We start from the raw sequence: 24,944 nt of genomic DNA, 5'->3' as shown, positions 1-24,944 counted from the left end.
GTAATTGTTCTTTCAAAATAAAATGCACATCTTTATGTTGTCCTTCCTTTTAGTAGTTATTCTTTCAAAACAAAATACACATTTTTATGTTATCTTTAATTTTAGTAGTTATTCTTTCAAAATAAAATGCACATTTTTACATTATCTTTCATTTTGGTAATTGTTCTTTCAAAATAAAATGCACATCTATATGTTATCTTTAATTTTACTAGTTATTCTTTCAAAATAAAATACAAATGTTTATGATCTCTTTCGTTTTAGTAGGTATTCCTTCAAAATAAAATAAAACATTTTCATGTAATTTTCTGCTTTAGTCGGTGGCAGCCATTTTGGAAACCTTTGTCGGAGTTTGTGAGGTTATTCCGACTTCCTGAGTCTGAAACCCGACTTCCAGGTGAAACGTCTGAACGAGAACCCAAGAATTGCGACGACAGCTGGGGCGTACCGCTGAAGCTCTGTGAGTGTCATTACAGCGATGTAGGTGAATTAAATATGTCTGGTAAAATGGCCCCCATGATGAAAACGAAAAGTTCGATTTTTAGATTCTTTGTCACATGAGCTCATCAGAGAAGACCTCTAAAGGTCCAGTACGTAACTTTTAATACCAGCCGTGAATGTTTGTGTAAATGTAGAATTCATTTTAAAAATGAAGCTTTATGAACTCTTATGTAGATTTATTTTGAAATTCTGTGAAATATTGTCACAAATATAATTTTTCCAATGTCATGCTGTAAAAAAGATGGACTTTTCTTTACTTGACCGCCCCCTGCTGATCAGAACTGATGCTCTGCGGCCCCCAGAAGTCAAGGATTAAAGGTCTTCTAACTCTTTCAGATTATCCTGAGTGTTTGAACCTGGATTATTTTTTATCCTCATCTTGTTTGTGGCTTTTATTTTGTTAATCAGTCCCAGGATAAGAAATGTTAACACAGTGAAGATGATGCAAAAGTCAACAGGAATGTTCATCACTTCATTGAGAACCAAACAGCGGTGAAAACCTGGACCTGGACTCAGGACTCTAAATGTGTGCGTGTGAACCCTGATCGTCCTCTGCTCTGTCCTGACACGCCAACGCCCGAGTGTCTCGTTAAGAGTTCTGATGGGATCTGCAGCAACTGTGTGTGTGTGTGTGTGCTGAGGCGGCAGGAGGACGCAGAGGTGGCTGATGGGAAAATCTCCCTGTTGTATTAACAAAGCACATAACAGCACACGGCAGCGTCTGTGAGCTCCGAGGAAACTTCTCTCCTGATCATTAGAGGGCGACGACGAGTCAGAGGCATCTCCCTGAGGTTCTGACACTGTGTGTGTGTGTGTGTCCAGGTATTACTAATGTTGTGGGGACCTAAACCTGTTTACACTGTTACATTATGGGGACTTAGTCCTCATAACGTAAATGACTACATTTTAAGGTGAAGATATGTTTTAAGGTTAGGTTGAGGTTAGGGTTAGGATTAGGATTAGGCCAGTAGTAATTGTGGTTAAGGTTAGAGTAAGTCTCCAGGAAATGAATGTAAGTCAATGCAATGTCCCCTCAAGTCATGAATGCTGAACGTATGTGTGTGTATGTGCGTGTGTGTGTGTGTGTGTGTGTGTGTGTGTATGTGTGTGTGTGTGTGTGTGTGCGTGCATGTGTGCTCCAGCAGGCAGCTAATGAAGGCTGAGACGACCTGTGGTTCAGTAATTGAACCTCAGGGACATTCTCTCACTCTACATCAGCATCTGCTGCACTCACTGTCATACTGATGATGTCACTGCTGCTGCTCAGAACCCACCTCCATCACACCATCGTCACCATCATCACCATCATCATCACCTCCATCACCATCATCACCTCCATCACCATCATCACCTCCATCATCATCATCATCATCACCTCCATCACACCATCGTCACCATCATCACCTCCATCACCATCATCATCACCTCCATCACCATCATCACCTCCATCACCATCATCACCTCCATCAACATCATCATCACCTCCATCACCATCATCATCACCATCATCATCACCTCCATCACCATCATCATCACCATCATCACCATCACCATCATCACCTCCATCACCATCATCACTATCATCACCTCCATCACTATCATCACCTCCGTCACCATCACCACCTCCATCACCATCATCACCTCCATCACCATCATCACCTCCATCATCATCATCACCTCCATCACCATCATCACCTCCATCATCATCATCATCACCTCCATCACTATCATCACCTCCGTCACCATCATCACCTCCATCATCATCATCATCACCTCCATCACTATCATCACCTCCGTCACCATCATCACCTCCATCACCATCATCACCTCCATCATCATCATCATCACCTCCATCACTATCATCACCTCCGTCACCATCGTCACCTCCATCATCATCATCACCTCCATCACCATCATCACCTCTGTCACCATCATCACCTCCATCACCATCATCACCTCCATCATCATCATCATCACCTCCATCATCATCATCATCACCTCCATCATCATCATCATCACCTCCGTCACCATCATCACCTCCATCACCATCATCACCTCCATCACCATCATCACCTCCATCATCATCATCACCTCCATCACCATCATCACCTCCATCATCATCATCATCACCTCCATCACTATCATCACCTCCGTCACCATCGTCACCTCCATCATCATCATCACCTCCATCACCATCATCACCTCTGTCACCATCATCACCTCCATCACCATCATCACCTCCATCATCATCATCATCACCTCCATCATCATCATCATCACCTCCATCACTATCATCACCTCCGTCACCATCGTCACCTCCATCATCATCATCATCACCTCCATCACCATCATCACCTCTGTCACCATCATCACCTCCATCACCATCATCACCTCCATCATCATCATCATCACCTCCATCACCATCATCGCCTCCATCATCATCATCATCACCTCCATCATCATCATCATCACCTCCATCACCATCATCGCCTCCATCATCATCATCATCACCTCCATCATCATCATCATCACCTCCATCACCATCATCACCTCCATCACCACTTCATCACTAAAGTGTACATTTTCATGAAGAACAAACATTTTGTTCATAGATGTTCATGAACACAATGTTACAGTTTTAAAGTTTACAGTGTGAGTCTGTTGTGTGTCAGTGAAAATCATCATGCAGCTGTTCTCCTGACACCTCCCCCCCCTCCTTCTCCTCCTTCCCCTCCTCCTCCTCGTCCTCAGGCCTTAGGAGACGAGGACACTCTGTGGACGCCTGTTACCTGGCAGCCAGTGCAGCAGAGAGACTGAAGGTCCCTGAACGCACCACGCCTCCTCCTCACTGTCAGCTCCATCTGTGAATGCAGATTCATGTCATTTAGAACTTTAAGTAGAATTTGGAATTATAAGTAGATTGGACTCATGGTTTTTCTGGGGGCGTGGCCTGTATCTATAGAAACCCACATGGAAGACGAGATTTGATCATGTGAGTATGGAGACACAGCAGATGTTCAGGAGGTTTGATCTTTGTGTTTTTGTGACAGTTACGTACTGCAGATGCATTTTTGTGTGGTCAGAGCAGCAGATTATCTCAATAATCTCAGTCTAAATCCCACCACACATTGACTGTTTGTCTCAGACTTTCTCCCTGAGACACACACACACACAGCACTGCAGGACTGAAGGTGTGTGTGTGTGTGTGTGTGTGTCTTGTCTTTAATCCTGGCCTCAGGCTCAGTTCCTCAGTGAGGCCATTTTTAACATGACACCAATTAAAGAGTGAGTGAGTGTGGTTGTCATGGATGCAGCAGCATCTGGTCCTCAGTCCTGGTCCTCACAGTCCTGGTCCTCTTAGCTCTGGTCCTCACAGTCCTGGTCCTCTCAGTCCTGGTCCTCACAGTCCTGGCTCTCACAGTCCTGGTCCTCAACTCCTTCAGCAGCAGCTGCCACTTCCATCACATTAGTGAGTCACTGTAGGTTAATAAAGAGCCCCCCCTCTAAGCCCCGCCCTCCATCTCCTCCTCCTTTAAAACAGATCAATACAAGAAGCTTTTTAAAACTCGTTACAGTTAAGATCCTTCACTGTGTGTGTGTGTGTTAGTGTGTGTGTGCGTGAGTGTGCGTGTGAGTGAGTGTGTGTGTGTGTGCGTGTGCGTGAGTGTGTTTGTGTGTGTGTGTGTGTGTGTGTGTGTGTGTGTGTGTGCGTGTGTGTGAGTGAGTGAGTGTGTGTGTGTGTGCATGTGCTTGTGCGTGAGTGTGTGTGTGGGTGTGTGTGTGAGTGTGTGTGTGTGTGTGCATGCGTGCGCGTGTGTGTGTGTGAGTGAGTGTGTGAGTGTGTGTGAATGAGTGTGTGTGTGTGTGTGCGTGCGTGTGCGTGCGTCCGTGTGTGTGTGTGTGAATGTGTGAGTGAGTGGGTGTGTGTGTGTGTGTGTGTGTGTGTATGCAGTGACATGTAAAAGCTGCTCACCGTCTTTTCTTGGTCTTGTTGAAGCCGCGTTTCTTCGCTCACTTCCTGTTTTTGTTTGTCTTTAAGTGAAAGGCGATGCCTTTTGTTTGTTTGTTGTTGTACGCGCGGCACCGCTGCACGTGCTAACACAAAAGCACATTTTGTGCAACGGGTAATTGCAAAAAGAACATTTGTACAGCAGATCAGGACAGATTAAGAGCCTTTGAAGTGTGTGAAGTGGTGAAAGGATTGAGCTATAAATTATGAATGAGTGAGTGTCTGAGGAGGAATGACATCATCGCTGCACCACAGACATGTTTTCATAATCTTTACAGAAAAAATACATGAAATAAAACAACTTCATTACTAATGCAGTTTTAAACATTTACTCACTGTTAATTCATGTTTTAACTCATTTATTTGTCACTATTTTTATTATGATTGTTGTGCTGTGGCAGCGCCCCCATGTGGTCAGACCTCCACTCTAAAAAACTAATTTCTCCTATAGATCTAAGTCATTATTGTTATGATTATTATTATTATGATTATTGTTATTATTTATAATAAAAACAACATTGACACAAAAATCTAAATCTAAACTAAAATTATACAAATTTCTTTAAGGACCCAAAAAAATCTTGCACGACCCATCTGAGGATCCTGACCCAGTGGTTGGGAACCACTGGATTTACATGGAGGTAATTATTGATGAATAAAAGCATAACTGACGTTTGCTTTAATATACATTTTCTTTTGTATTTTAACTATTAATATTGAGTAATTTCATCCCTAAATTTTCCTTCATATCTGGAAATTTTCGTCTGTTTTACTTAAAGAAAAAAAGTCTTATATTTTATTGCAAATTTATTTTAAAACTTAAAATTTCAATGATAGTTTTGTGACGTTTGAAACTTGTTTTTAAATCTTGTTTAAAAACACATTAATTTGAACACAGAGCTTATTTTTTTATTCTTCTTTTATTGGTTTTTAGCTTCGACTCGTGTTGTTCATCTTGTTGTTGTTGTTGTTGTTGTTGTTGTTGTTTAAAAATGTGCTTTATGAATAAAATTGGATTGGAATCAAACAGAAAGAAACTTGAGAAAAAACTACCACTTTCCAAAAACTCTCCGACTGAAACTTTTCACTGAAAACAAAAATATTAAACTGATACAAATTCTGAACTCGGTCATTTTCTAAAAATGTCCACAAATGTTTCAGCGTCTCTCAGTAAGACGAATCCTCAGCGTCTGAAAGCTGCTTCTCGTTGCCACAACTTCAGAAAATTGCTGCAATTTTCCCAAAATTACCACCAAAATACGAGCGCTTTGTAAAAAACAGCGTCCGTCTCCAAAAACCCACAAAATCAGTCCTAGATTCAAACTCTGCTCCGGAAATGAAAATATTTCTCCTCACTTTTTAACAAACTGTAGCCAAATCCTTGTTTTTTTCATAAATATCCAGATTTTTTTTCGTCTACAAATATCAGAATCTTTGAAAACACGAGGTGTTGAGTTATTTTCAGAGTGTCTGAAAGCTGCTCTTTGCTCCTCCACTTCAAAAAAAATGTCCCAATTTTCCAAAATTACCCAAAAAATACGACCTCTTCTCAAAGATCCTCTCACTCTCCAGATAAAAAACATAAAAAACTAAAACCCAAGTCCATCCTCGCTATAAAACTGTTCACCAACAAAATCTGTTTCCACAACTTTTGGCTCCAAAAAAATGTCCTCACTTAGTAAACACTGGAGGACATTTCTGTCCATGTTTGTCTTTCACACGTCCAAACTGTTTCATCTTTGTTGAGTAACTCCAGAGGGTCCAGAGGATCGGGTCCAGAGGATCGGGTCCAGAGGATCGGGTCCAACATTCAAGTTTACTACCACAGTTGCCACAGTAAACCAGGAAAGGTGAGGGCGCTGTCTGTCTCTAGTGATCTGTCCATCAAAGTGGTCTCTGTCCTCAGTCATGTGACTAAGAGACGACCGGACGTGTATCTGCTGAGTCATGTTTGGTTCTTGTTGGAGAATTGTGTCTTTGAAATGACTCAGCACAAATGTTTGTGATATCACACACACAGTAACACACACACACACACACACACATGTTCGACATTCATGACTTGAGGGGACATTGCATTGACTTACATTCATTTCTTGGAGACTTACTCTAACCTTAACCACAATTACTACTGGCCTAATCCTAACCCTAACCCTAACCCTAACCCTAACCTCAACCTAACCATGAAACATATCTTCACCTTAAAATGTAGTAATTTACGTTATGGGGACTTGCTTTTTGTCCCCACAAGGAGGACAAGTCCCCATAATGTGACTGTGTAAACAGGTTTTGGTCCCCACAACATTAGTAATACCTGGTACAGTAATACACACACACACACAGAGAAGCACATCATTGACATCCCTTAATGCATTTCCTAGAACCTTAGCTTAACTTACATTAACTTACCTTAACCATCACATCTAAGAGACTAAGCTTAAACCTTAACCCTAAAACCAGGTCTTAACCCTGAAGAAGCCCTTTTAAAGTTGAGATAAAGACATAAACACACACACATTTCCCAGCAGACACCTGACACATGCAGCTGCCTGTGACTCTGACATGTTCATACATGTCATTCCAACATGCTGCATCTCCTTAGTGGTATCCTGGAAAACACACATGCGCGCACACACACACGCACACACACACACACACACACACACGCACACACACACACACACACACACACACACACGCACACACACACACACACACACACACACACATGCGCGCACACACACACGCACACACACGTTCAAACATCAGCAGAACAGAACAGATTTTTGCTGACTCATCACTTTCATCCTTCTTCTTCTTCTTCTTCCTGTGTTAATGTTAATTGTTTGTAAACCACTCACTCTCCCACACCAAAGCCCATAGAGAAAATCAGTGATTTTAACACCACAACACACAGGAGCTGCTGGTCCTCTGCTGCCTCGTGTGGTCACTTTGTGTCACTGAGATAAATCTGAACAAAGAATTTCAAAAGCCAAATTGTCAAAATAAGACATGTGAACTTAGTGATGGAGGCAGCAGTGGATCAACAACTCCTGTGTGTGTGATGTTAAAATCACTCATTTTCTCTATGGGCTTTGGTGTGGGAGAGTGAGTGGTTTACAAACTTCAGTTTCCTGTTGGAAAACCTTATAAAATCTACAACAGTCTAAGTCTACGATGTCTTAAGAACATGTTTCACGTCTTTATCTCACCGTGAGACAGACTTTAAACTGAAGTTTATAAACCTCTCACTCTGGATCTATGAATTCCTGTGATGTTTAAATCACTGATTTGTCTCATTATGCAGATGATGGTTCTAATGAGTGGAGTCGTGTGTGTGTGTGTGTGTGTGTGTGTGTGTGTGTGTCCCCACTGGACTGAAGGAGCTGCAGCAGGTCTTGCTGGGAGTCTGACAGCGTTGGGGGAGGGGGGAGACTGGTGTGTGTGTGTGGGGGGGGGGGGTCGTGTGGAACGATGTCTGAGCTGCCAGCAGTGAGTGCTCCTCCACTCTTACTGCAGTGGACACACACACACACACACACACACACACATCTGTCATGCGTGGCAGCGTTGGCTCTGACAGTCTGTTATTGTTGCCTCCTCCATTCACCTCTTCAGCCACTGTTTGGGGTAATTGCTGGTCCTAATTAGTTCACACACACGCACACACACACACACACACAAACATCTGCCAAAAACACTGATTAAAACCCTGAATCCAATTAAAGGGACGCTTCACTGAAACAATGGATGTTTGTGTCATTGTTCCTCTCTACAGTGATACAGGAGGGAGGTTTGTGTTTGACAGCACAATCACGACCATTACGTCATCCCAAACCTTCATTTGCTTCTATTTACAATGAATGAATGAATGAATGAAGGCCTTATTTCAAACATGTGAACACGATACATTTAAAAAGCACTTACAATTCTGAAACATGATGCCTTTAGTTCATTATGGTCCCAAAGTTTGGCCTTAAATAAATGATAAAGGCTAAGGAGAACATACTGCAATCACACGTGGCATTCCACATGGTTCAATACTGGGTCCGTTCCTTTTTTTTTACCCTCAGTTACATTAGAAACTGTGTCTATTAAAAAATAAATGGCAAATTTTATTACATGTGGTGTCCCACAGGGTTCAGTACTGGGCCCACTGTGTTTTTATTTAACATTATAAACTGTGTGTTAAAAATACATAAATGTCGAGGTTTGAAGAGCAGAGGAACTGAACTCTTGTTGCTCTGAGCCTCAGGTCGTCGTTGTCATGGCCACTGTCACCTGACAGTAATCACTGATTCACAGGGGGAAATTCAAGCGAGTGCCTCCACTCCAAATAATCACCAGAGCGTGGCGTCGCTGGCTCCCGGGGGCCCGGTGGCTCCAGCACAGCCCTGATTTTAATCTGCTCATTAAAACGCAGACAAATACAGAGAGAAAACATCAGCAGGTGTGAAGTTTATCCAGGAAACACACAAGAACGTCACTGTTCAAAACCAGAAGATCAGGTCCAGAGGAACAGGTCCAGAAGATCAGGTCTGGTGGATCGGGTGCAGACAAAAAGTTCCAGAGGATCAGGACCAGAGAATCACAGCCCGGAAGACCGGGTCCAGAAGACCAGGTCCAGAAGACCAGGTCCGGTGGATCAGGTCTGGTGGATCGGGTCCAGAGGATCAAAGCCTGAAGACCAGGTCCAGAAAATAAGGTCCACAAGATTTGTACTGGTGGATTGGATCCAGAGGGGTGGAGTGGCTCAGTTGTTAAGACCGCCTGTGGTTAAGACCCTGTGTGCAAACTCCACCCCTGGCAGGTTGTACGCAATGCCCTTGTAAGTTGCTTTGGATAAAAGCATCTGCTAAACGACATGTAATGTAATGTAATGGATCAGGTCCAGAAAATAAGGTCCACAAGATTAGGTCTGGTGTATTGGATCCAGAGGATTGGGTCCAGAGGATGGGGTCCAGAGGACCAGGTCCAGAGGATCAGGTATATCTGTGAATGAGTTTGACAGTGACGGTGAAATCTGTGACGTCATGACTAAGATTCATTGTTTAAACAACAGCGCCATCTCGTGTCGAAACAGGGAAGTTCTGTTTGGCCCGGAGCAGAAAAACAGATTCAGGTTTTGATCTAAAAGCAAATAAAACGTTAAAGTTTATATAAAAATATATGTTTGTAAAAATAACTTCACTGTTCTGGAATTATTAAAAATAATGACATCATATCAAACACACACCTGTTTATTTGTATTATTATAGTAATAGTTATAGTCATTAGTAGTACTTACAGTCATTAGTAGTACTTATAGTCATTGGTAATAGTTATACTCATTAGTAGTACTTACAGTCATTCGTAGTAGTTACATTAGTAGTACTTATAGTCATTGGTAATAGTTATAGTCATTAGTAGTACTTACAGTCATTAGTAGTACTTACAGTCATTAGTAGTACTTATAGTCATTGGTAGTAGGTATAGTCATTAGTAGTACTTATAGTCATTGTAATAGGTATAGTCATTAGTAGTACTTACAGTCATTAGTAGTAGTTATAGTCATTAGTAGTACTTATAGTCATTAGTAATAGTAATAGTTATAGTCATTAGTAGTAGTACTTTTAGTCATTAGTAGTAGTTATAATCATTAGTTGTAGTAAGAGTCATTAGTAGTAGTTATAGTCATTAGTAGTAGTAATAGTTATAGTCATTAGTAGTAGTTATAGTCATTAGTAATAGTAATAGTTATAGTCATTAGTAGTACTTATAGTCATTAGTAATAGTAATAGCTATAGTCATTAGTAGTAGTTATAGTCATTAGTAATAGTTATAGTCATTAGTAATAGTAATAGTTATAGTCATTAGTAGTACATATAGTCATTAGTAGTATTTATAGTCATTAGTAATACTTATAGTCATTAGTAATAGTAATAGTTATAGTCATTAGTAGTACTTATAGTCATTAGTAGTATTTATAGTCATTAGTAATAGTTATAGTCATTAGTGATAGTAATAGTTATAGTCATTAGTAGTACTTACAGTCATTAGTAATATGTATAGTCATTAGTTATACTAATAGTTATAGTCATTAGTAGTACTTATAGTCATTAGTAATAGTTATAGTCATTAGTAATAGTAATAGTCATTAGTAGTACTTATAGTCATTAGTAATAGTTATAGTCATTAGTAATACTTATAGTCATTAGTAGTCTGTATAGTCATTAGTAGTATTTATAGTCATTAGTAATACTTGTAGTCATTAGTAATACTTATAGTCATTAGTAATAGTTATAGTCATTAGTAATAGTAATAGTTATAGTCATTAGTAGTACTTGTAGTCATTAGTAATACTTATAGTCATTAGTAATAGTTATAGTCATTAGTAATAGTATTAGTCATTAGTAGTACTTATAGTCATTAGTAATAGTAATAGTTTTAGTCATTATTAAGAGTAATAGTTATAGTCATTAGTAGTAGTCACCTTGGTAATAGTAGTTAGTAGTAATAGTAATAGTAATCGTAGTAACTGCAGTAGTATTATTGAGCAGAACATACAGTCAGTGCAGAGCTGTCAATTACCAGCAGGTGGCGATAAAAGACCAGGAATGAAACTTAGCAGGAAGTGGATCCACTGCCGTCTTCCTGTTTTTATGTGTGTGCGCGTGCATGTGTGTGTCTGTGTTAGAGCAGGAGTCTCGCGCAGAAATGGTGAGTAGTTTTCTGTTGATTTGAAACATTCACATTCAAACAGAGAAGATTCACGTGTTTCCACTTTGACCCTTGACTCCGCCTTCACTCGTGTGTGTGTGTGTGTGTGTTTGTGTGAAACAGTCACGTGTCATTATTGTTATTATTAGTTTCGCGTTAGTGTCTGGTCACGTGTGTGACTAAATTTAACAAAATAAAAGCTTCAGTGAATCATAATTATGTTGCTGTGGTGACACACACACGAACGCGCACGCACACACAGTTCAGAGGGTTAAAGATGAGCCTTCAATCAAAAATACAGAATATTATAATCAATTTAAAACATTATTAAAAACTTTGTGTTCACCACTCTCATCATTCTTTAATAAGAAAATAGTTTATTACATGAAGGCTGTGATAACTGCAGAAAATAATAATAAGATAACAAACAGTGTCGACAGTGATTACTGTCGACAAGTAACACACAATATTTGACCATTTATAAATTCACTTATATATATGTAACATATAATTTGACTTCATTCTTTTAACAGAAAAACTTTAAATGAAAAAAGAGAACAATATCTGGGAGGAAAAAAAGGGCAAAATAGATTTAAAAGTAACTTTAAAAAAGTAAAAAAATGCATAATTATTAAAAATGAACAACAAACGTGTTGATAATGAGTTAAAACTGACGTATATATGTATGTTTATATGTATACGTGTGTATATATATACACATGCATACATAAATAATTCATGACTAAATGAATCGTCTGCTATTTTGATCATCAATAAAACGATTGTTTTGTTTGTTTTTTAAATAATTAAAACCAAGTTTCAGTGATTTTTCAGCTTCTTAAATGTGAATATTTTCTTCTTTCTGTGATTTTATTTAAAAAATGTTCCCAGAGTTCTTTAGGAGCAGGTTCGTCCCTGCAGGTCCACGTGATCCGCTTGGGTCCAGGTGAGGATCTGGTGTCGTCTCTGCAGGCGTTTGTGCAGGAGAGGAAACTGCGAGCTCCGTTCATCGTCACGTGTGTGGGCAGCGTTACCAAGGCGACGCTGAGACTGGCCAACGCCACGGCAACAAACACAAACGAGGTTCACTTTATTGACTTTGATTTATGATGACACACAAATGTGTTGTTCTTTACAACAGGGGTTCCAAAGGTCTGGGGACGGGACCCACAAAGGAGAATTTTCCCAACCTTTAAATAAGTCATGAAATAAATATGTGTGTGATATTTTGGAGAATTCTGAGACTCTAAAGTGATTTTTTCCTCAGAATTCTGACTTCTTTGCAGAATTTTATCTCGGAATTTTGATTTTCTTTGTAGAAATCCAGTTTTTAATCTCAGAATTCAGAATCCAGTTTCACTTCATTGTGGAAATGATTTTATTTCTTATTTTAGAAATTCAAATTGATTTTAAAATCCGACAAAAGCTGTTTTACAAAGTGAACAAAGAGACTGTTGTCGTCTCCCTCAGGTGATCCACCTGAGCGGACCGCATGAGATCGTGTCTCTGGTTGGGACACTGAACCCCAGCGCTCACCTGCATGTCTGCCTGTCGGACGGTGAGGGCCGGACGGTCGGGGGCCACGTCCTCGGGGACCTGGACGTCTTCACCACGGCCGAGGTTGTCGTTGGCGAAGCACTCGACCTGGAGTTCAGCAGAGAGACGGATGAGCGCACGGGTTTCCCCGAACTCGTGGTGCAGTCGCGTTCACAGACGCAAAAAACTGACTGAGCGCATCGTGTTTTAGCTAAAGCTAAAGCAACGCTGTTTTGTGTTTTAGCTAAAGCAGTATTGTGTTGCGTTTTAGCTAAAGCTAAAGCAGCGTCGTATCGTCTTTTAGCCAAAGCTAAAGCAGCGCCGTATCGTCTTTTAGCTAAAGCTTAAGCAGCGTCGTATCGTCGCCTAAAGCTACAGCAGTGGTGTGTCGTCATATGATTTACTAAAAAATTAAATAAAAACATTTTCATTCTCTTTTGTCGTAATCTGAAGTTTATTGACTCCGCCTACAAACAAACAGACAAAACTATACTTCGCTGAAGCTGTTTTTGTTGTTTTGTTTTCTTGAATAATGTAAAAAGTGCTGAGTCATGAGTGTAGCCGTCTCGTTTGTAGACATTAGCCTGTAGTGATGAAGCTAACGTGGCTAAAAGCAACGTCAGGCACTTTGAACAGCTTTTGTGTGGATGTTTCCATGGCAACACTGTTTCATAAAAAATCAACAACTTTATTTTCAGTACCCAAGTCTGGAGTGTTTTATTTAGTTTTGAAACGTTAGCATGTAGCCACCTGTGATGTCATAGAGCAGAAGCAGCTAGCTGCTCATTAGCATGTTACTTACAAACTGAAAAAAAATAACAAACACACAGACTCACACAGACACACACAGACAGAGACACACACTCACAGTCAGTGGCTGCAGCTCACAGCAGGGGGCGCCGCGTTCTGCTAATCGATGTTAAACTGAGCTGCAGCTTTTCAGAGCCTCTGACCTCGAGGTCACGACCACACACGCGGGGATTAACCGTGACCATGGAGCGGTAATCCGGGGGGGAGGGGTCAGAGGGAGGGGGCGTGGTTACTGCACCGCCTCAATCATCGTCGTTTATCGTCAGCAGCTTCTTTTCTCTCAGATCCTGTGAAAAAAAACAAAATCTGCTCAATTTAGGAAAATTTAAAACATTTTTAAAGGAAAAAAAACATAATTTTGCCTTAAATTAAGTTTTAATTAGCAGTAACAAGATGAAACAATGGTTCGTAAAATGAATTTAGTCTTAATTTAGGAATTTAATTTTCTCCTTTTTTTTCGAAAGAAAGATACATTTTTACTAAACATTTATTACATGACAGATTTTCTTTGCTGGTCTGAAATTTAAATAAATGAAATCATCAGGTGCTGTTGATTACATTTATTTATAATAAATAATAATAATAATAACAATAATAATAATAATATTATAGTGTTTGTACCCTTTTATGGTTTTTATCTCAGAAATACTCACAGATTATTTACTCTCTCTTTTATTTTATTTTTTTTGTTTCTTTCCTAAAATGAAAATGTAAACGTTGATGATCCAGTATTTTTTGATTGAACATAACATTTTATTGATCAAATTCTGTATTAAATTCTCTTGTGAGTGGAGAAGAGATTAGAAGAGGAGGAACACAGATTATGAATAATAATAACATATATATATGATAAATAATAATAATGACCACGATCACTTTAAAGAACGCAAAGAATCATAAATATATAATGTTTAATTATAACTCAATATAACATGTGACAATTATTTGTTTTTACAAAGAACTTTTAAACAAAAAACTCTTTACTAAATAAAATTCAAACTCAATTTAATTTCAATTCTCACTTTATTTTGAATGAATTCTCGATGAATTAACGTGTAAATTATTCATTCAAAGTTCTTTAAAAGCTGAACTTTTTTAACTTTAAATCAACTTCATTCCAGTTCAACATACAAATAAATGAAGTTCAGTCCAAGTTTATATGAACACATGAATCATTCACTTTATTTTGGGATAACGTGTAGTTCATGATGTAAATTAATTCAGATAAAAACGTGTTTCTTCATCAATTGAAGGACATTTGTTTGTCCAAAAAAAATTTTATCAGTGTATTTTTGAGTCCAAGTGTCCAAAATTTTGTTTTTATAAAAGATTTGTTGCCTTTTGAGAATATTTCTATAAAAACTGTCAGAAAATATTGAATTTTTCCTTTTTTGCAGGTTTGCTTGTTTGTCCTGAGGCGTGAGCAGTGCCGGCCCTGAGTAATTTGGTGCCCTAGGCAAGATTTTAGCTGGCGCCCCCTTGCATCGCAGCAGTCAATTTCACAGGAAATTGAACAGGCCTAACGTTAAGTTTCCAAACGTCCCTGATGAATTTAAGGTGGAGTAACATTAACACACGTCGACTCAGCTATTTATTGATTATTAAACAATGTTGCTATCGTCCGAAGTAAGCTAGCAAGCTAACACTCTGCTCCAACAACGGTAACTACGATGCATTAAACTATTAATCACATTGACATTACTGTACCTCTATCTTTTTCACCTTTTTCTTCCTCTTCTTTCCTTCTTTTCCTTCCTTGGGCGCCGGATGGCTTCAGTCTTTTGGACATAATTCCGATACAGTGTCATTAATCTTTTTCTTTGTCTCTGGGTCACTGTCTGGTCAGATTCAGGCAGCTGGCCTCTTGACCCCGCCCCCCTCACAGAGGGCAGGCACAGAGCAACGGCAAATTGCACCCAGAAAAAAGTCTTCTGCCTTATTTAATAGTCTTTGCTATGACTTTATGTCGCTGTGGGCTTATATAATATTATAAGCATAGCAATAGTAATAATGGGACTGGTAAAAAAAGTAGTATTTATATTTTAATTTTTTTTTTTCTCCGTTTTCGGCGCCCCTAGCATTTGCTTATACTGCCTATGCCCAGGGCCGGCTCTGGGCGTGAGGACAGCTGTCGTTAACTTTACTTTGAAATCACTTCATTCTAGTTCAGCGTGTAAATGAATTCACTTAATACAACTCAATTTAACTGAATTATATCAACAATTTCCTTTAACTGTTAATTAAATTAAAAATGAAATTTAACATTAATTAAATGTTATTAATTATCATTAATTTAAAAAATAAGTTTGACCAAACTCTTTTTTTAGTGTATTCTTGACTGCAAATGTCCAAAAGACATTTTTTCTATAAAATGTGTTGCCTTTGACTACATCTCTATAAAAACTGTGTAAGGAAATGTACATGTTTTCCTTAAAGTTTTTTAAGACGATTATATTTCAGTTGTTTTCGTTGTTTTTTTCCCTCTCCTCCAAAGATCCAACTCAATTTAACTAAATCATACGAACAATTTTCTTTAACTAATTTTTATTCATTAATTTAAAAAAAGGTTGACCAAACGTTTTTTTCAGTGTATTCTTGAGTCCAAACGACATTTTTTTCTATAAAATGTGTTGCCTTTTTCCTGAAAGTTTTTAAGTTCTTTTTTGTTTTTTTGTTTTTTTCTTGTCCTCCAGGACGAGGCCTGAGGACGGTGGGACGGCTGCTCCACCGCCACTAAATAATACGTTTGTCCAAACATTTTTTTTCAGTGTATTCTTCAGTCCAAATGTCCAAAAAAAAGACATTTACAAAAAAAAAAAGAAAAACTGTGTGAGAAAATGTTAAATTAATGAATTTTTCCTTAAAGACAATGTGAGGTTTCAAGACAAGACAGGGCCTGAGGACAGCGGGACATTATATGTTTGTCCAAACACATTATTTATTTTTAGTCTTGAGAAAATGTTGACTTTTTCCTTAAAGTTTTTTAAGACAATGATGTTTTTTTCTTGTCCTCCAGGAGGACGAGGCCTGAGGACAGCGGGACAGCCGCTCCACAGCCACATTAAAGCGTCCCCGCTGCAGCTTTGTGCTTTTGTTTGGCAGCATTGGCGCAGCATGGTGGCGCTGAAGCGTTGGTGGTCTGCCCCGCTGTCCCCCCCCCCCCCCCCCCCCCCCCCCCGTCCTCCCCTGGGGGACGGTTTGACACGTCCAACTAAAGCAGCTTTTCTCGTGTCCTTCCTGACAAATTAGGAGGCGACAGAGAGCTGCAGTCTGAGGGCGTTTGATGTAAAGCCGGCGCTCAGTGTTTCGTCTTCTCGCGTCACTGATGCACAGATGATTAAAAACGCTGTCGTCGTCCACACTTGTTAGGATTTCCTGCACAAACACGTGGAAAAGTGATGTTAGTTGTTTATTCATGTTCCCGCTGCAGCGCTCGCTGTTTATCTCCTGCTGCGAGGAGCCAATTTAATCTGGACTGTAACAAAGAGTGGACTTTAATGTGTGTTTGCTCTGAGACATGAAAACACAAACTTTAGCACTAATGAAAACACACATTCTTCTCTCCACAGTTTTGCCGCACACTGCACAAATAAACCACATGTTCTTTCATTTAATTAAGGACAAATAATCTGTCAGTGTGGGGTCAGAAAATTAGCAGATTATTTTGTAATCCCAGACTGTAATGTGCCTTAAAACTAATTTATAATGTGACTTATTTATGTGAAGAATTTATACTTTAGCGTATCTGTGATTACTGGTCATTAACAGTTTATTAAGAGATTATGAGATTATTTTTCTTTATTTTCCCACAAACCAGGCTGATTTCACTTTCTTGAAAATCCAATTTCAAATTTGACAAACATTTTGTCACCTGCATCTTTGAAATGTTTACATTCTGATCCTCTGGTGTTACATTTAGATTGCCACCAAATCCATAATCTGGATCAGATCCACATGAAACTTAATCTGATGGTAGAGGGGCTGCTCCTGCACACACATACCAAATCCCATTTGAATGTGATGTATTTAGACCGAGATATTTAATATTTTCTTTATGGTTTTGCCCATTGTAAGAGAATGGGATATTTTCAAAGTTTGATCGTGTTTTGTGACATCATCAGTGGGCGGAGTCTTACCAAACTTGAATGGCAACATGATCGGGTGATCACCTACCTGTCACAAAACAATCAGACTGAACTGTGAAGTCATCGCTGTGATATACACATCTGAACTTGTTCAATGGGACTGAATAATTGACATCTAATCCATAATCTGGATCAGATTGAATACGCTGAGTTTCTACAGAGACATTTGATGTTTTTTTTTGTCGTTTTGCCCATTCTAAAAAGTTGTGTGAATAGATGAATGGCAGAAAACAGTAGGGGGCAGCGGTGGGCGAGTCGTCCACTGGAAGGTTGAGGGTTGGATTCCTGGCTCTGCTTTGCTACATGCTGATTATGTGTCCTTTGGCACTTGGAGCTCAAGTTGCAGCGAGCGGATGTGTGAGTGAATGGGTGAATGTCATGTTCAGCTCCTCTACGCTACATGATGCAAGACCTTTAACCCGAATGTAGAGATGTGTGAAAGACGTGTGAATGGGTGAATCACAGAGACAGGAAAGACTTTTTAAATTATTTACAGCTGAACACACACACACACACAGGTGATGAAGAAGCTCCTGTGCTCAGGTGAACCTCCTCCTCGTCCTCCTGCAGCAGGACTCAGTGTCAGAGACAGAGAGGACGCTGAGGAGGCTCCATGTTAATTCTCCTCTCTAGTATGTCCTCTTTGTCTCATTAGTGTCTTCCTCCTGTCGTCTCTCGTCCTCGGCCTCTTTCATTTTCACCGTCACAGCTAATGAGTCGCGCGTGTGCTGAGGAACCAGCGGTGAGCGAGTCCAGGCCGGCTCATTTAGAAGTTAAACACCGGGGGGACACGAGTGAAGAAGAGGCGTCTCACACACACACACACACACACACACACACACGGGCGGCCCTGCTTTCATGTGTCTGCAGCCACAGATCTAATGACACAGAGACGCGTTTGAATGTCTCAGCGTGAGACGCCGTTAAAGCACAGATGAAAACATCAGAGCAGAGACAAGTTTGCTGAGTTTGTATTCAAACATGGAGAGAAGCTCGCTGCACACACACACACACACACACACACACACCAACCACAGTCACAGTTCACAACAACAACAACAACAATGAGAAAGTTTCTCTTTAAAGCACCAGTGTGTAACTGCAGATTTTTGTTGTACCTAATATTTTGGTTTCATCGACTGATTCTAATCTGTGTTGTTGAGACTCTGTTGCCTCCTATGTTTTAAACATCATCATAAAAATGCATTTACTTAAAACCTCAACTCAGTTAAGCTGGGTTAATCTGGGTTAATCTGGTTCATGGTTCTATGCAGGGTGCAGAAATGTTGTTCTTCTCATTAAATGAATTCATTTCAAAGCTGTTTATTCATTCAACTGTTTATTCAGTAGCGCTGCTGCTGCTACTGCTGCTGTAACTGCTGCTGCTGCTGCTGCTGCTGTTACTGCTGCTTTAACTGCTGCTGTAACTGTTGCTGTCACTGCTGCTGCTGTTACTGCTGCTGTCACTGCTGCTGCTGCAGTTACTGCTGCTGCTGCTGTTACTGCTGCTGTTAATGTTGCTGTTACTGCTGCTGCTGCTGCTGTTACTGCTGCTGCTGCTGTTACTGCTGTTGCTGCTGTTACTGTTGCTGCTGCTGTAACTGTTGCTGTTACTGCTGCTGTTACTGCTGCTGTAACCTTTGCTGTAACTACTGCTGCTGATGTTACTGCTGCTGCTGCTGTAACTGTTGCTGTTACTGCTGCTGCTGCTGCTGCTGTTACTGCTGCTGTTGTTACTGCTGCTGTTAATGTTGCTGTTACTGCTGCTGCTGTTACTGCTGCTGTTAATGTTGCTGTTACTGCTGCTGCTGTTACTGCTGCTGCTGCTGTTACTGCTGTTGCTGCTGTTACTGTTGCTGCTGCTGTAACTGTTGCTGTTACTGCTGCTGCTGCTGCTGTTGCTGTAACTGTTGCTGTTACTGCTGCTGTTACTGCTGCTGTAACCTTTGCTGTAACTACTGCTGCTGATGTTACTGCTGCTGCTGCTGCTACTGCTACTGCTGCTGTAACTGTTGCTGTTACTGCTGCTGCTGCTGCTGCTGTTACTGCTGCTGTTAATGTTGCTGTTACTGCTGCTGCTGTTACTGCTGCTGCTGTTACTGCTGCTGTTAATGTTGCTGTTACTGCTGCTGCTGCTGCTGTTACTGCTGCTGCTGCTGTTACTGCTGTTGCTGCTGTTACTGTTGCTGCTGCTGTAACTGTTGCTGCTACTGCTGCTGCTGCTGCTGTTGCTGTAACTGTTGCTGTTACTGCTGCTGTAACCTTTGCTGTAACTACTGCTGCTGATGTTACTGCTGCTGCTGCTGCTACTGCTGCTGTAACTGTTGCTGTTACTGCTGCTGCTGCTGCTGTTACTGCTGCTGTTGTTACTGCTGCTGTTAATGTTGCTGTTACTGCTGCTGCTGCTGCTCTTACTGCTGCTGCTGTTACTGCTGCTGTTAATGTTGCTGTTACTGCTGCTGCTGCTGCTGTTACTGCTGCTGCTGCTGTTACTGCTGTTGCTGCTGTTACTGTTGCTGCTGTTACTGTTGCTGCTGCTGTAACTGTTGCTGTTACTGCTGCTGCTGCTGCTGTTGCTGTAACTGTTGCTGTTACTGCTGCTGTTACTGCTGCTGCTGCTGTTACTGCTGTTGCTGCTGTTACTGTTGCTGCTGCTGTAACTGTTGCTGTTAATGTTGCTGTTACTGCTGCTGCTGCTGCTGTTACTGCTGCTGCTGCTGTTACTGCTGTTGCTGCTGTTACTGTTGCTGCTGCTGTAACTGTTGCTGTTACTGCTGCTGCTGCTGCTGTTGCTGTTACTGCTGTTGCTGCTGTTACTGTTGCTGCTGCTGTAACTGTTGCTGTTACTGCTGCTGCTGCTGCTGTTGCTGTTACTGCTGCTGTTACTGCTGCTGTAACCTTTGCTGTAACTACTGCTGCTGATGTTACTGCTGCTGCTGCTGCTGCTGCTGCTACTGCTGCTGTAACTGTTGCTGTTACTGCTGCTGCTGCTGCTGCTGCTGCTGTTACTGCTGCTGTTGTTACTGCTGTTGATGTAACTGCTGCTGCTGCTGTAACTGTTGCTGTCACTGCTGCTGCTGCTGTTACTGTTGCTGTAACTGCTGTAACTGCTACTGCTGCTACTTTTCACCACCAGGGGGCAGCATAAGACAAGACGTCTCAGGGAGGAAGCTGAGAAAGAAAAAAGAAAATACTCTGATTTTCATTTGACTTGAATAAAAACACAAAAATGACAACAATGAAATGAAGTAGATTATAAAACAAAAACAATGTTAAAATTAAAAAATGACTTTGTGCACTTAAAAAAAATCAAAGTAAATTAAGTCTCGTTTTGACCTGAGTTTTTCCTCATTTTAAGGAACATGACAGTTACAGATGATTCTTTGATTCTTTGTCTCAAAACATTTGAGAATATTTGTATTTTTTCGCATAGGATTGTTTTGTTTGTCTTTACAAAAACACTTTTTGTGATCTAAACTCAGCGTCAACATCAGATCGTCTGCAGCCGAAGACGAGGCGAAAAAGATAGATAGATAGATAGATAGATACTTTATTCATCTCACAGAGAAATTCACAGTTCAAATATATATCAAAATAACATTAATGTGCTGAATTTCCATGAGGAGGAGGAGGATGAGGTGTGTGTGTGTGTGTGTGTGTGCAGGGACTCCTCACCGCTCTCTCTCTCTCTCTCGCTTTTATGAAGTGAGAACATTATTGAGACACGTTGAGCTCATTTAACCCACTTTACCTTCACCGAGTGTCTTTTTTCAATCACCGATGCCGTGATTGTTTCAGCTTCTCACCGTGTCAACTTTAAAACCTGGACGTCCATAAAATAACTCAAGGACATTTTCACTCATTAAAAAAACATGTTTTTAAATAAACACAAAATCTTTGCCTGAACGTTGAAAAAGAGAAGTTAGAGCTGTGACCTTCAGAAGCAGAAACATCGCAACAGTCTGTACGATAACATGATAAACACACTCAGGTCATGTGGTTAAACTGCTCTGACTGCTCCTGACCTTTGACCTGGAAATAATAGAGAAAAACATGCATGTGCCCAGGACTGTGTCTGTTCACTCTCCCACACCAAAGCCCATAGAGAAAATCAGTAATTTTAACATCACTCACACAGGAGTTGTTGATCCACTGCTGCATCCATCACTCAGTTCAAATGTCTGATTTTGTCAATTCTGCATTTGAAATTCTTCACTTTGATCAACTTCAGTGACACAAAGTGACCACACGAGGCAGCAGTCGACCAGCAGCTCCTGTGTCCCCGCGAGCTAAAATCACTGGTTTTCTCTATGGGCTTTGGTGTGGGAGAGTGAGTGGTTTACAAACGTCAGTTTCCTGTGTGAAAAGTCTGTCTCACAGTGAGATAAAGACGTGAACGTGTTCTTCATGTTCATGTGACACAAACCTGCGTCCTCGCGGTCAACAGTCCAGTTTGTGTTGTGGTGTGTGGACTCTGTGGCCTGCTGCGCTGTGGTTACCTGAAAGTGTTTTCCACAGCAGAACAAAAGAGCGGTGAGAAGCATGAAAAACTGGAACCCAGCCGCTGCTTCTTTCTCTCTGCCGCACGGCGGGCAGAATTTGACTCAAAGAGGCTCAGACACGAGCTGAAGACACAGCGACACGGCCGCGGACACACAAATTGCTGCATTATGCCATGTGACTTCCCGCTGAGCTTTTCATGTGCAGGCTAAAGGGAGCGGCTAATGAAAGCTTCCACGTTCAGCCAGTGTCTTTGTGAGCATGAGACCACACTGCAGTGTGGACTGGACTCAACGCAACGGGAAAGAGAGATGTCCTTTTTTATTCTGTGAAGATTCTCTCGCTTTAATAATGCTGATCGTTGGTGTTGTGCGTCCACGTGTCGCTCCTCATGCGACATTCAACGCACAAAGACACACATTAGATTCTGAAAAGAGAAATGTGTTTGAATCATTCAGCGAAAGCTGCGAAATTCTAAACTTTTCTTTTGTTTCTTTTGTCCTATGTATGTATGTATGTATGTATGTGTACATATACATATAAATGTATATATATATACATATATGTACAGATATCACTTTTCTCGAGTGACCTGACCAAGAAGACCTGTCTGTAAAGTGTTTAATTCATTCATTCATTCATTCATTCATCTTCTACTGCTTTATCCTATAATGTTGTAAAAGCATTAAATGAAAGAAAAGAACTAAGAACATAACACATCATCGTTAGCTGTGACTGACGACAAAACCTGAGGCAACCTTTGTTTTTGAACCAGTGAAATGATGATCTTCATCATTCATTAGTTCCTGGTTTGTTCGCTTAGTCGTTTAAATCCATAAAATGTTGGAAAATTGTATGAAAAATATACACGTTCATCTGTGCTTTACGTCTCTGGATAGCTAGCTAATGCTAATTAGCAAGTTTATGTGTTTATTTCTGCATTATGTGCTGTTTACTTTTTGGTTTACATGTTGTGTCACTCATCCATCCATCCATCCATCATCCATCCATCCATCTATCTATCTATCTAGTTGGTAGCTAGCTAGCTAACCCTAGCTAATGAATCTCCAGGTTTTCAGAATTATTCTTGATTTTTTGAAACAGGAATTTAGAGCAGAACATAATGAATCCATTAGTTGATTGTTGGAAGTATATGATAATGAGGTAATCACACAGGTCAGTGTTTGATTAAAAAAAGCTAATTATTCTGATTTTCTTCACAATTTTGCTTTGTTTACGTGGTCATTAATTTACAGTAATAAAACAATGAAACTGACAAAAAGAAAACAATTACATGCAGACTGAAATAATTTTCTTAGCTTTTCGTCTTCATGTAATGACATGAAGACGAAGAAGAAGAAACGGTGAAAGAAGATTGAGTCACTGCGGAAACAGAGATGCAGGAATTCTTTCAAATGTAAAATTCAGATGATGATAAACTTTGTTCTATTATTTTACTGAAGTTTTCCTGGTGTTTTCACAGTAAGTGAGAGTAGTTTTCATATTTAAGAGAAACAAAAATGTGATGTATGTACAAGTCTTGTCATCAAAGAGAATGACGTGTGAGATCAGGCTGTTTTCATTTAAAAAGTCTACAAATGTGTATTTTTCAGTCCGTCAGCTAAATGACAATAACATTTAAAACAAAACCTAAAAAAAAGGGAAATCCACTATATATATTCAGTTGATTTCAAATGATAACATTTTCTAAATGTAAAAATTCACTCTGTCACATAAGAATGTTTCTGTGTGATTTAACGTTTAGAGCAAAAGTAGCTTTAAAAATGTGATTATAATAGAATCACTAAAATAAATGTTGCCGTTTACACACAAACACACACTGTCTAGTGTCTCACGGGTGATAATAGTGATCTTCCACCAGGTGAGGGCGCTCTCCCTCTGCACAGAATCCTCTCACACACACACCATGTTTTCATTTGATTCCAGGTTGTTTTTTAATGAAGTCAAACAGTTTCTGCTGATTTTCACAGGTTTTAATCAAATGTTTGAATTTTTTTGCTCAAAGGTGCTTTTATAATTATATTTATATAATTATATAATTATCCAATAAATTCCCTGAACCTGAGAAAAAGTTTCAGATACTGAATAATAAACACATCACATGTAGTTTATGTTTGTTTTTAATCGACATTCCAACTTAGTTTTTCCCAAACACTGGGACGGACTCCACAGGTGGGTCATGGGAGATTTTTTTAGATGTATGTAATTAAATTCTATTAATGATGATTAAATAATAGATTATGAGCTAGAGGAATGATGATGGTTTGTGTTGCGCAGGGTTTTTGAATATTAATTCATAGTTTGTTTGCTTTATTAGTGACCGTTATTTTATGAATATAAAGAGACAAACACAAATTACTTCATACCTCAAGATCCCAAATGTCCTTTGATATACCAATAAGAGAAACATAACTGTGCAGGAGAAAATATGAGAATATGGTTTCATAATTAAAAGATTACATAGTAAATGAAAGGCAGACAATATCGTACACAAATCAAAGGCATCGTCATTCCCAATTTTCTGCTCATGTTGTTTTTTTTGTTGTTTTATTTTATTTTTTGCTCTTGGTGTCAAATTATTTAACACTTTTTTTTTTCTTCAAAAATCACGAGAGACAGACATTTAAAAAACAGTTTTAAACACTCCCAACACTTCGCCACTTGCAGTACCTCTGTTAGCCATTGTTGTCGCTGTAGATCGAGACTGACCGGATAAAGCCACCATG

The 24,944-nt window shown here is 39.9% G+C and overlaps 1 protein-coding gene across 1 annotated transcript; it reads left to right on the top strand.

Annotated features, from left to right (window-relative positions):
* The first annotated feature begins 11,146 nt into the window (after positions 1 to 11,146).
* LOC131443830 (bifunctional protein GlmU-like) lies at positions 11,147 to 13,177 on the top strand. Its single transcript, XM_058613846.1, has 3 exons — positions 11,147 to 11,206; positions 12,098 to 12,289; positions 12,677 to 13,177. Exons 1-3 carry the CDS (start codon positions 11,165 to 11,167, stop codon positions 12,935 to 12,937), a joined length of 495 nt encoding a protein of 164 aa, XP_058469829.1. The 5' UTR covers positions 11,147 to 11,164; the 3' UTR covers positions 12,938 to 13,177.
* The last annotated feature ends 11,767 nt before the right edge of the window (positions 13,178 to 24,944 follow it).

Source organism: Solea solea, chromosome 17 (assembly GCF_958295425.1).
Source record: "Solea solea chromosome 17, fSolSol10.1, whole genome shotgun sequence".
Classification (NCBI taxonomy): domain Eukaryota; kingdom Metazoa; phylum Chordata; class Actinopteri; order Pleuronectiformes; family Soleidae; genus Solea; species Solea solea.
The sequence above is the reverse complement of the archived record's forward strand: the minus strand, read 5'-3'. Positions and strand labels throughout refer to the sequence as shown.

Bases quoted from the DNA above. Each gene is read 5' to 3' on its own strand.
- LOC131443830 (XM_058613846.1), top strand. From the start codon at position 11,165: ATGTGTGTGTCTGTGTTAGAGCAGGAGTCTCGCGCAGAAATG. The intron at 11,207-12,097 runs GTGAGTAGTTTT...AAATGTTCCCAG, and splicing joins AGGAGTCTCGCGCAGAAATG to AGTTCTTTAGGAGCAGGTTC. The intron at 12,290-12,676 runs GTTCACTTTATT...CGTCTCCCTCAG, and splicing joins CGGCAACAAACACAAACGAG to GTGATCCACCTGAGCGGACC.